This window comes from Trachemys scripta, chromosome 19, assembly GCF_013100865.1.
Source record: "Trachemys scripta elegans isolate TJP31775 chromosome 19, CAS_Tse_1.0, whole genome shotgun sequence".
Lineage (NCBI taxonomy): Eukaryota > Metazoa > Chordata > Testudines > Emydidae > Trachemys > Trachemys scripta.
This window is the reverse complement of record NC_048316.1, coordinates 1,408,172-1,421,121: the sequence shown is the minus strand read 5'-3', so window position 1 is coordinate 1,421,121 and position 12,950 is coordinate 1,408,172. Positions and strand designations below refer to the sequence as shown.

The window sequence follows — 12,950 nt, the reverse complement described above, 5'->3', positions numbered from 1 at the left end:
GCCCCCAGGGCTCCCCCAGCGCCCCCCCCCGCCGCGCGCTGCCCCCGGGGCTTCCCCCCAGCGGCCCCCCCTCAAGGACTCACAGGCCCCGCCCCGTGCCGTGTCGTCACGTCCGGCGCTTCCCGAAGATGGCGGCGGCCCGGCTGCAGTAGCCGCGCTCGGTTCCCTGTCGGGGCCTCGGGCGCCTCCTCTCCCGCGCCGGCTGCCGGGACCCCCGGGGAGGTGAGGACACGTGAGCGGGGCGGGCCTGAGGGGGGGCCATGGCTTCCTGGCGGGGCGGGGCGATGTCTCCCGGCGGGGCGGACCGGACCGGACCGGANACGGGGCGGACCGGACCGGACCGGACCGGACGCGATGTCTCCCCTCAGGGCGGACCGGACCGGACCGGACTGGGGGGCGATGTCTCCCCCCGGGGCGGACCGGACCGGACCGGATTGGGGGCGATGTCTCCCCCCGGGGCGGACCGGACCGGAGGCGATGTCTCCCCCCGGGGCGGACTGGAGGGGATATCTCCTGAGGAGGGTGATGTGGGTCCCCCCCGCCCCCCCAGGGCCGCCTTTTTTCCTGCCTCCCTTGGCCCCAGCCCCGCTGGCTCACCCCTGCCTCCTCTCCCTGCAGACCATGGATGGCTCCTTTGTCCAGCACAGCGTCCGTGTCCTGCAGGAGCTGAACAAGCAGCGGGAGAAAGGCCAGTACTGTGATGCGACCTTGGACGTAGGCGGGCTGGTGTTCAAAGCCCACTGGAGCGTCCTGGCTTGCTGCAGCTGCTTCTTCCAGAGTTTGTACGGAGATGGAGCCTCCAGCAGTATCATTCTCCCCGAGAGCTTTGCGGAGATCTTTGAGCTCCTGCTGGACTTCTTCTACACTGGACACCTCGCACTTACCTCAGAGAACCGGGAGAAGGTGCTTGTTGCTGCCAAGGAACTTTGTGTCCCTGAAGCTGTGGAGCTGTGTCAGGGCTTCAAGCCAAAATGCTGTGATGGCAGTGATCTAAACAACCATTGCCTTCACGAGAAAGGTCCTAGAGAAGATCTTAATGGCCACTTAAAGCAGCCAACAGACTCAGACGGAGAAGAAGCTATCAAAGCGGTGTCTAAACCTAATGTTGCCAGTGAAGTCAGCCCCAGCTGCTGCACTAGGAGAGCCAAACTATCCCAGGGACCAAGTGGGAGCCCATCTCTTCTTAGGGAAAGGCTTAAAAGGGCTGTTAAAACAAATGCACTGAGCAATTCAGGTGAAGTAAAGAACACCCAGGAATGTAAAGAAATAAAAAGGCCGCCTAAAAGAGGAGGCACTGAAGACAGAGGCATCAGCAATGAGGTGGTGCGTGGCGCATATCTTAACATGGATTCTTTTATGAACTAAGAAACTATTCTCCTTAGAACTAAAGGTTTAAAACTTAAGCAGGGAGAGATTTGCTCCAGAAAAATGAGCATCAAGCATATAGGATGTGTCTACTAATCTTCTCAACAGAGCATGTGTTATAAGAGGGCAAGGATGGTGGTTTAAGCACAGGAGTGGGACTCAGCAGATGTGGGTTCTATTCCTGAATCTGCTACAGAATTGCTGTGTGTCCTTGAGCAGGTCACTTAACCTCTGTGGACCTTAGTGTCCCCCTGATCTGTAAAGGATGGAAAAGGTTTACCTATATCTCAGGGACATTGAGGCTTAATTGACTACTATTTGTAACTACTTTGAGCTCCACAAATGGAAGCTACTACAGAGTACAAAAAAGAAAACGAGTCCTTGTGGCACCTTAGAGACTAACAAATTTATCTGGGCATAAGCTTTCATGGGCTAGAACCCACTTAGTCTCTAAGGTGCCACAAGGACTCCTCGTTTTTTTTTGTTTTGGTTTGGTTTGGGTTTTTTTTGCTGATACAGACTAACACACCTGCAATTCTTAATGAGTTTGTGTATTAAAAAAGGAAGAAACTGGACATCTTAAATTAAAGAAGTACTTTGGCTCAAAGATCAGATGAAATTTCATTATAAAATTATTTTAAGGGCAGGAACTTCAGAACCACTGAACAGAAATACCTTCTTGTGCAGTGTATATTGGCCTTTTGAGAGTCAGTATTGCAGGAGGCTAATGAGACAAACACTGGCTGGAGTTTGAAGAGGGCTGGGTAACTCTGATGGCTAATAACGATTTCTGTACAATTTAAGATCATGGATTCAGGGTGTTGGCAAAGACAGGGAATGATTCCTGTGTACAGCAACAACAGAGTTTAGTTAGGTTTTAAAAAAATCAAACTAGCCAGGAAGCAGCTGCTGCAAAAGATGCAGAGATGCTTGGCAGGAGGAGTGTGATTGGGTGAGTGAGTGGGGGTGGGAGAGTTATCATCTTAAAGCAGTGGAACAAGCTAAACACATCCAGTAGTCAGACCCTGCCCCTTGGGAGTTATCGGGAGAGGTTTGTAGTCAAATCCATCGAGTTTTAGTTATATTTTCCTGAAAGCTTCTTATTGTCAGACGGTGGTGCTGTCCACAAGCTCCAGCGTGTAGCTGACTTGTATAATATTGCAGTACTGCTGGAGATAGAATTTCTTGTTCTGTCTAAGGTGTTCATTGAGTTAACGTAATGGCTCCCTGTTCCATCGCAGTGGGAAATGCAGGTTGTTCAAGTGTCTGATGACGTAGCAGCAGAAGATGATGATGGAGAAGTTCATGAGGAAACAGGTGAAGATTACATTCCTGAGAAAAAGACCCTGAGGACCAAAAAGAAATCAAATTTGGCAAAAAAGCCTAGCAGTTCGGAGCCTGCAGGGAATGCTGGGCTGGTAGAGGCTGGGACTCCTGGGAACAGAAAAGGTACAGCTGTGCCGGTTGAATGCCCCACATGTCATAAAACCTTCCTCAGCAAATATTATCTAAAAGTGCACAACAGGTAAACATTCTGATTTTTATTCCTGTTCCTTACCTGTAGTAAGAGGGACCTGTGCCCGGCCTGGCTCCCAGCAGGGCTGGGCTGTACAGAGCAGTTGTGCTGAGTGGTGAACTTGAGCTCATTTCTGAACTTAAACACACAGGTTTAGGCTATGAACTAATAGCACTGGGAGGCAGGCGAGACCCGAGAGAATAGTCTGTGCCGTCGGAGTCTCTTTACTTGTTTAGAGAAAGCTCCAGTTCAGGATGAAAACCTCCGGGGGTGCTGAGGATCTTTGCTAGAGGAAGCCCCTAGCCCTAGCATTTCCCAGCTGCCTTTTTATGTTTCACTGGATCACATTTCCTGTTTGCAGCTGGCCAGGGGCAGATACCAATAAGACCCTCCATATAGAGGCTTGGAGTCACTGTTTGGCACAGTGACCCTTTCAGCACTGGCTGGGTACTGAACCCAGCTAGCTGGTAGGGCTTCAGTTGGGGGTGAGAGAAACAATTTCTTGAAATGTGCTAAATTTGAGTCTGGAATGTCTCTAAAGCAGCCCAACCCCCCCACCCCCCCGCACCCTGAACTCCTAATTTCTGGCCCCACCCAGAGCCCTCACCCCCTCCTGCACCCCAACCCCAATTTCGTGAGCATTCATGCCCCGCCATACAATTTCCAGACCCAGATTTGGCCGTTGGGCCAAAAAGTTTGCCCACCCCTGCTCTAAAGGTTTGAGTAAATAATGCATCTCAAGCCTCTTCCAGTCTGGCAAGTCTGGGCGGGAGAGCAGTATCGCTCGAATGGAGATAACAGCTTGTCTGTGTCGGGGGCTGCAGCACTGGGAGCAGATCTCAGTGCAAGCGCAGAGGAACTGCCACCTGTTAAAATTTGGTCAGACTCTGTATGTGGAGCTGCCTGGACTTGTTTGTTGTTTAAAACAATCCTAGAGCCAGAGAGTGAGTGGAGCTCTTAGCCCCATAGCAACAAGTGAGAAATACGGCGTAGGTCTTCAGAGTGGTAACTGATGCCTAAGGGAGATCTAGCCCACAGTAGCAGCAGGAGGAGGGAGCCCCAGGTTCCTTCTTTAAAATGCAGACACAGCTCTGTGACGTCACCTCAGCATTTCCTATCTTCACCTGCAGCAGTTGGTGGGGGTCAGCAAGCATGACTGAGATGATGGCTGTCTTCTGGAGAAGCCAAGGGTGCGAGTGTTGTGCAGGAGAGCCTTGGTGAACTGATGCTCTGAAATGCCAAGGGAGCAGCAGACCGGCTTCCTAAAGGACAGCATTCAGAAGGGTCGCTTAGGATTTTAAGCTGCATTCTAACAACTTTGACCACAGATAATGTGTTAGTGTGAACAACATTTAACTATGTATGAGTTTATAAAGTTTTTATTGTCCCCTGGCTCCAAATAGCTGGCTGCAAATGAGCAGTGCTTCACTAGCCTCTTCTAAACTAGGCTGTGATGGGGGGTGTGGACCTAGAAATGACCCTGAGTCTAGTGAAGGTCGTTGTTCATGAAGCCTCTCAAGCCACAGGACAGATTTGGCTAATTGTGAAAATAACTCATTGTCTCTGTGAGTCTGCTTCTCCAGTGTAAAACAGTTCAGACTACTAGCATCCTGGCTCTAACTTGGGATCCTGTTGTGTGAGTGGCTCCCTAACCTGTCCCAAGGAAATATTTGCCATTGCTGTTAAAGACTGAGAATTACAAATCCTGTTTGTATTCCTTTTAGGAAACACACTGGAGAAAAGCCATTTGAATGTTCCAAATGTGGTAAATGTTATTTTAGGAAGGAGAATCTGCTGGAGCATGAAGCTAGGAACTGTATGAACCGTTCGGAGCAGGTACTTCTGGGAACTGTCAAGGGAGGAGCAGGAGACAGCAGCTGTTAAATTGTTAAAGCTGCAGCCCAAACAGATAGCATGTCTACAGCCACTTGCTTTGTTCATTTCTTGCCTAGAGCTGTAACCTGAGCTGTCTGGCCAGAGAGAGACTTCTCTTGGGGTGCCATGTTCTAAGAGTTCCAAAGGTCCAGATCCAACACTGGGAGGCTGGAACAAAATAACTTATGTTTGGCTTAAGGAGTTTCTATAAAGTGGGACATTGTGTGCATCGATGCTCAGTGCTGTGCTGGGTCTGTTACATCCACTGCCTTTCTGTGCTGATGGGACGTTAGCACAAATGCTGACTAGTTTAGAGAAGGATGCCTCCCTCTGGCAAACCAAGGCCATCTCCCCAGGAAATAAACACCGGGCATAGCAGGAAAACCTTATGTTAAATCCTGTGAGTTTGGCCATTTTGTTGGGCAGTTGGGAACATGAACAGAATTAGAGCCTCCATTGCAGCCTCCTATCCAGCCTCCTAGAACCAAGATCAACCTCAGCCATTGAAATTCAAAATAACATTGAAACTACCTCATCTTTCCTCTCCTGTCTTGCTGGTATGTGCCAGTTGAGCTTCCTGCTGAAGGGTGTTCCAATCTGGTGTGGGCCTTGCACAGAGACTTACAGCAAGAACGCATAGATTGGTGCAGCATGTGTAGTCGCCACTTGCTTTGGTTTGGGTTTTTGGGACAAATGTTAGTTTGGTATAACCAGAATATTCTGACTGTGTATTATAAAGAGGACATAATGTTTACATGCCAAACAGTGTCCTAACTAAACTCTGAGGAGTCTGAATTCTGATATGCACCTGTTTTCTATGCCAGCTTCTTGCTTTATCTTCCATCCCCTTTGCCTGTGCCCTTCCTTTCTTGCCTTTCCATGAGCAGAGCTGCTTCTGTAGTGAAGTATCAGAGGGGTAGCCGTGTTAGTCTGGATCTGTAAAAAGCAACAGAGTCCTGTGGCACCTTATAGACTAACAGACGTATTGAAGCATGAGCTTTTGTGGGTGAATGCCCACTTCGTCAGACGCATGTCATGCTGCGTCTGACGAAAGCTTATGCTCCAATACGTCTGTTAGTCTATAAGGTGCGATAGGACTCTTTGTTGTTCTGTACTGAAGGGTCTCGCTGACTATCTCATCTCCTCCTGTCTTTTTCAGGTTTTCACCTGTTCAGTCTGCCAGGAGGTATTTAAGAGGCGAATGGAATTACGGCTGCACATGGTGTCACACACAGGGGAAATGCCTTACAAGGTCAGCACAGTGGGCCCTTGAGCATTCCTGGGAATGACTGAGAGAGGCTGTCATGAAAAGAAAGAGGGGCGTGTGTGCAAAGATGCCTTTCTATTCTGGAGTTGAGGGACTGATCACACCCAGCCAGGCCTTGAGAGCATGCATCGCCATGTGGCAATGACTCAAGGAATTTGGGCTGGTGCTGTGGACGTGCCTGGGTCACTGGGCTGCTGCCTACACCTTAATTCTGGAATATTGTTTTGGTTTATTCCCTTCCTTTTATGGCAGCTGCATTTATCCTGTGTCTTAAAGTGCTGATCCCACTGATCCCTGCTTCCTGTCGCCAGACCATAGATGTGCTCCACATCTCACTCCTCTCCTTGAGAAAGGGGGTGTGCCTTGTAGGGGAACATGCAGGCAGAGCCCAAGGATTATAGGACGCACCTGGAATTTAGGGGGCTTGCCTGGTTATATGTTGTAGGCAAGTGGAAAGGCACTGGGGAAGGATTTTATGTCTTGCATCTTTCCTCTTCTCCCCTTTGGCCACTCTGCATTAGTAAAACCTTAAACTCTTCTAACTCAGTGACTGCTCTGGAAATGGCCAGAGGCTGACTCTTGTCTCATGTATTTCAGTGTTCCTCCTGTGTACAACAGTTCATGCAAAAGAAGGATCTTCAAAGCCATATGATAAAGTTACATGGTGCTCCAAAACCACATGCGGTAAGGGCAAGACTAATGTGGGGTGGGCAGAGTTGACATTTTGGGGGTAAAATATGGAATGGGTCCATGGGAATCTTGAATTATTACTGAGGGAGGAGGGATTCTAGTGCAGTGGCATGAAGCAGTGATGGCTAATCAAAGGATCCTAACCTTCATCTGGTCCTAGTGTGGTGTGGTGCCAGGCAAAGAACATCAGCTGGGCTGACTCTGTAATTTAGAGGCTGGCAGCCTCTAATCCTCATCTGGAGGAGGCTGTGTCCACCAGAGGCTTGGCCTGGGCCTTGCTTTTGCTCTTGACTGTATTCTCTGGGAAGCCAGTTCCCTGAGCGTGTGACAGAACTCCTGCTGTCGGCCTCTGATCCTAATCCCTCCCTCTGGACTTGTAGTGCTCTGCCTGCTCCAAATGCTTCCTGTCTCGAACGGAGTTGCGCCTGCACGAGGCATTCAAGCACCGTGGGGAGAAACTGTTTGTCTGTGAGGAGTGTGGGCACAGGGCTTCAAGTCGCAATGGCTTACAGATGCACATCAAGGCTAAACACAGGTAAGGCATGGTGATGGGGGAGGGGGGGGTCCCCAGGTCACAAGCGTTTGCACATCCTTCAGCCCCGTCTACTGTCTGTCTTCCTTGCAGACCTGCTGATCTCTGGAACATATTGCAGGGACCAGTCCTGCAGCGGCCAGGAGATGAACAAGGCGGGACGGGGATAGGCATCACCCCCCTTTAGTGGTCTTTGCCCCTTGAGAAATAGTACTACGGAAGGCCAGCACTTGGTTCTGCAAGAGCTGGCCAGTACTGCTTCTTCCCCCAGAGATGTAGCTTACCCATATGCTGTTTGCAGATTGTGTGACTTCCATTGGCTCAGTCGGTTCATTGTCTTTGGAAGCTGATCAAGCAGTTACTGTATCTGGTTTCGTGGTGTTCTTTAGGTCACCAACACATTTCGTCAATGTTTTCTTCATGCTCCCTATCAGTATGGGGTCCCCAGGACTAGCTGTAACATCTGAGGGCGAAGAGACTCTAGCTTCTGCTCTTTGTACCTATAGACTGGTCTAGGATGTTAATCGCAGTTCTTGGATCTCTTCGGGTCTTTGTTTTGAGAGAGGTTTGAAACAGGTTTGAATTCGGGAACTTTGGAACAGCTGTGAAAGCTGACTTAACTCCCAGGAGTCTAACCCTTCTAATGGAGAGCTGTGGGTAGGGGTTGTTCCCCCAACCAAAGAGGCTCTTCAGGATGGGAACAAACTGAACACGGTTCTCATTGTCCTTCCAGAAATGAGCGCCCCTATGTGTGTGAGTTCTGCCATCACGCCTTCACCCAGAAAGCCAACCTCAACATGCACCTCCGCACGCACACAGGCGAGAAACCTTTCCAGTGCCACCTTTGTGGGAAGACGTTCAGGACACAAGGTACAGACAGCATCCTTTGCTTGGCCTGCAAAGCTGGCTGTCATTACAGTTCCTCATTCCAGCCCCTGGAGAGCTGCACTGCCAGGGCCCAAGCACTGAATGTGTTTGTCTTAACTCCAGCAGGGGGTGTTCTAATGGGCCAGACCACAGGTCCAGCTGGTGCTCTGCCTCTAGCAGCATCAATACCTGATACCTTCAGGGGAGGGTCATAGTAAGCATGCCCTAGTGCAATTCTTTCCTGCCCCCTTTGGGCTCATACTATGCAATGCTGCCTCAGGAATAGGAAAACCTAATAGAAGCTAAAAACTCATACCAGCTGGAAGGGAGGGAGAAGTGACCTGTGGTACCAAGACAGTATGGCAGCCGCTTTTCTTCCAGATTTAAAAGGCCAGCTACCAGAAAAGCATGCTGGGAAATAGAAACTAAGGGAAGAGTTGAAATCCCCCTCCCATCTTTCTGGATGTTGAGGTTCTAGGAGCGAAAATGTATCCCAGTGTTTTCAGAAACCTGGTATATTAAAAAAAAAAAAAAAGCAGCTTCTTCAATGTATCGAAAGTAAAACTTTCAGATGTTTTCCAGACATCAGCTGCATCCTCTGCTCAAAGTTCACCGCATCTCACGGCAGTGCTGAAGTAGATTTTTATAGGCCTATCCTAGCACCTAAATAACTTCTGCAGATTTTTTAAGATGTTACATATTTCTGTCCTTTTTGAAATACAACACTTGTCTCCTCCCCAATCTGTCCCTGCAATGAGTTCCAAAAGTTACTGCATGAAGCTATCAAATGAATTTACTTATTTCATGGAGTATCCCCTTATTCTTTTATGCCTGGACACTGTGGAAGGGAGAGACTGACCACTCTTCCCAATACCCTTAACTGAAACTATAAAAACAGTGAATTCCCATTTGCATCTTTTCTAAAAACTCTAAGAAAATAGTGTCTGAGGGCCGTAGTGAGTATAAGAAGAAATGGCAGCACTCTGTGGTAAAGTTTCTGTACATGAAGGATAAATTTCCTGTCTCTCTCATCTGTGTTAGCGAGTCTGGATAAGCACAACCGCACACACACTGGTGAACGCCCCTTCAGCTGTGAGTTTTGTGATCAGAGGTTCACGGAGAAAGGGCCCCTTCTGAGGCACATTGCTAGCAGGCATCAGGAAGGAAGACCACACTTCTGCCAGATCTGTGGGAAAACATTCAAAGGTAATGCCCATTACAGCAATGCTGCTGCATCCTCCTGCGCAGGAGTTAGGAGGCCTCTAATTTGCCTTGAGCCTCTGTATCTTAATTCATAGTGACCATGCAAGTGCTAGTCAGGGAATTAGGACATTCTGTTTGCCTGCTGTGGCAATCGGAGGCAAATAAATGTCTGACTGCACTCCAACTCTTAACACTGTTTGCAGAACAGAAGTGGATCCAGCATTTCTGGGTTTTGTCAAACATGGAGTCTCTTGCAGGGATTCTTATGTCCATTGCTGATGCAATATTCAGCAAAACTGTTAGAGAAAGCGGAGCAACGGGTGGGCAGGAAGGGGAGAGAACACGTCTCCTTCAAGCTTTTCCTGGGACTTAGCTGGCCAAGTTTGAGGCTTTAGTACAACTCTTCAAAAAGGAATCTCCCTTTCACCATGTCCCTTGCCATAGTAACATTTCCCATGTAGCTCAGGCCTATGATTGTTTAACTCAGGGACTCTCCGTGCAGTGTTCAGACCATGAACACGTTGCCATGTTCAGCCAAGTGGCTAATAAATGGTTTCTAACTTTCCCTTCTCAGCTGTTGAACAGTTGCGTGTCCATGTTCGCAGACACAAAGGAGTGAGGAAGTTTGAATGCACTGAATGTGGTTACAAGTTCACCCGACAGGTATGGGGTTTTCCTAATTCCACTTGCAATGAACAAATGTACTCTAAGCCCGATTGAGTCACTAGCTTTCTGTTTGCAAAGAGATGAAACAGATGGGAACAGAATTAGTCTTATAAAGTGGTGTATTTCTTCAGGAGGGAAAACATAGGGGTCCTAAACTGAAGCATGTGGACAGGAATGAAGCAGAGCAGCACTTGGAGTGTCTGAGCTGCCGGCCGCTGAAGCGGGGTGAAAAGGGCAGTGCCAGTAGGTGCCCTTGCTCCTTTGACCAAGTTTTCCCTCGGTAACCCCACCAAAATCTCATCTCATTTACTAAAGTCCTTGGAGGGGTGGGAAGAGAGGAAGCAAAGAAAGAGATTTCTATGGACAGGTGACACATCACACTGGGATAAAAACCCCAAAAGAATGAAATGCTTTAATGAGTATTTGAGGCAACCTAAATCTAGTGTGAAATATGGGCCTCTGCTCTTTGCTCCTAGCCTGGGTAGTGGCTGTGACAGATGAGAAATAAGTGAGGATTGAGTCCCTACTAGAGCAGCCCGGAAGGCTTCAAAAATGGGACTTTCTTTCCTACTAGCTGTGTCTGCCATTCCCTCTCCACAGCTGGAATCCTGCTCCTGCTGTGTGACCACGTGGTGGCACTGCCTTCTGGCCCCAAGGAGAAGAGGCTAAGTTACCACCTTCTCTCTTAGAGGAAGTGTTAGGGGGACAGAAGTTTCTATGGAAGAGCTACCCCATCTTTGTCTTCTTACCTGTTGCCATTTCCCCCTTCCTATGGCCTTTTGGGAGGAGGGGGTCTGTTCTCCCACATTTGTGAATTTACTGTGTGCATTTATTTCCCTGCATGCTTTCTCCACCCCTAGTGCTAATTAGACTTAACCTTTTAGCCACTAACATTCCTGCACCCTGGACCTCATTCATGGCCAAGAGGAGGCTCTGCTGTGCATGTTTTAGGTGGGTAATGATAGACTTTGATTGCTCTTCTTTTAAAGGCCCACTTGAGGCGCCACATGGAGATTCATGACAGGGTTGAAAACTACAACCCCCGGCAGAGAAAGCTGCGGAACCTAATCATTGAGGATGAAAAGGCTGTTGTGGTAGCACTCCAGCCCCCACATGAATTAGAGGTGGGGCCTGCAGAAGTCATTGTGGAATCCCTCTCTCACAGCTCCCTGGGTGAAGCAATCCCTGTACAGAGACTATGTTCAAATGAGACCTTCTCTATGACAGATGTTATTGAACAATCTCTTATCATTACTACAGCGATTCCCGAAGATTGTGAAACATAGCACTTAAGTCCTTGTACACACCTTTCCCTCTCAAAAATAAATAAAATGAAGTCTTAGGTTGGACTAACTGTTCACAAGGGCTTGATGTTTGTGTTTCAAAGCCTACATTCTCAAAAGTCCCCTGCCTCTTACTTTAAAAATATCATCCTTGTACTGAGCTTTAAGGGGGTGGGGAACAGTGTCTAGTCAAGTGCTGAGCTAGTGGAGGGGCACAAACTAGGGAGTTGGCAGCTTACCTCTTAATGAACCAAATGTAAGTGAGCAGAATAAATCTCCCCTGCTTGAGCTTGGAATATAATTTTTTATTCCCTCATGCTTAATACTATCAACTACCTTTCTAACCCAGTTGGAAAGATACTGCCTTTTACAGACTTGTTTAGAAAAAGTAGTTTTGTTTTGGGGGAAAATGCCCTCCAGCACTGTGGCAGGAACAAGAAGAATGCCTCCCCTAAACCATCCTTCTGGTAGGCATCTGTAGATGATATAGTGAAACTTCACTCCTAATATCAAGTATGGCAGTTGTAAGTGTCCATGTATGGGTCACACTTGTGTACAAATACATGGATCTCTCCTGGTGGCAGCAGTGTTGAAGTCTGGCTTTACACAACCCAATGCCATTAACAGCATACCAAAGTTAGCCTTCAGGTAAGAACTACGTAAAGTTGTTTAGTAATCCCATTTTTGCTAAGGAGACTCCAACCCCAGCTTTGGATAGTTTAATTTAGGCTGCATTTATCAAAATCACCTAAACAAATTAAGTACCCAGATCCTACTGAATTTTATTTGGAGTTGGGTATCAAGCTCCACTGAAAATCCCTTAATGACTTATACAAGAACAGCAAATGTGTGAAAACTCAGAGCTAATCAATCTCTCCAAGAGTGTACTTGCTTCCCTGCCCCTACCCTGTTAGATCAGTAATGCAGAAAGACTCTCTAAAATGTTAGTTCTCTAGGGAGAGATGAGCCGAATGCTATGAATGTGATTGCAGGAGGAAAAGTGTGATTGTGTAAATATATTCCACGTAAGCAATATTGTAGCTGTGTTGGTGCCAGGATATTAGAGAGAAGGTGTGTAAGGTAATATTTACTGGACCAGCTTCTGTTGGTGAGAGAAACTAGCTTATACGGAGCTCTTCTTACTTCTCTCACCTATATTCCACTAACTTAACTCCTTGGCCATAAACTTTTTATCGGGCTTGGAATCATGCAGGCATGGTCTGTGATCCTGCACTATAGCTACAAGCTGCCATTTTGGTGAGAGGAGAATCAGCCCTGTAAAGGACCATCCTCCTGCAGAGACAAAGGGCACAGCTGGGGCTTTTTTACCCTGCTGCTCATTTTGTGGTGTTGGCAACCAGCACAATTTAGGAGCTATAATGGTGAGCAAGGGAAGAGAGTGGGCCTGGCTCACCACAGACCACGTGGAAGATGAGGTTTAGCTCATCTATCCCCCTGGAATGGACTTGGCACAACAGCTGTCTGATTGCTCCATGTAAGGGCAGTTTGAAATGTCTTGAGTGAAGGCTTGATATTGTAAGTCTTCAACACTTTCTTTAAAACAGGTGGCTGTATTATATAACTTTTACTTTACATGCTGGTGCTTTTAAACTCAATCGTGTACTGATCAAGGACAGACAGCTGAGATGATTAAGTTATCATACCTCTATCAATACTGAGGCCTGC

General features: G+C 47.9%; 1 protein-coding gene across 1 annotated transcript; it reads left to right on the top strand.

Moving 5' to 3' along the window:
• The first annotated feature begins 114 nt into the window (after positions 1–114).
• On the top strand, positions 115–11,339 carry ZBTB48 (zinc finger and BTB domain containing 48). The gene is made up of 11 exons (XM_034753276.1): positions 115–222; positions 619–1,323; positions 2,607–2,890; positions 4,606–4,717; positions 5,916–6,008; positions 6,621–6,707; positions 7,094–7,248; positions 7,979–8,115; positions 9,154–9,318; positions 9,890–9,978; positions 10,971–11,339. The coding sequence occupies exons 2-11, from the start codon at positions 622–624 to the stop codon at positions 11,265–11,267; spliced, it is 2,121 nt and encodes a 706-aa protein (XP_034609167.1). The 5' UTR covers positions 115–222; positions 619–621; the 3' UTR covers positions 11,268–11,339.
• The last annotated feature ends 1,611 nt before the right edge of the window (positions 11,340–12,950 follow it).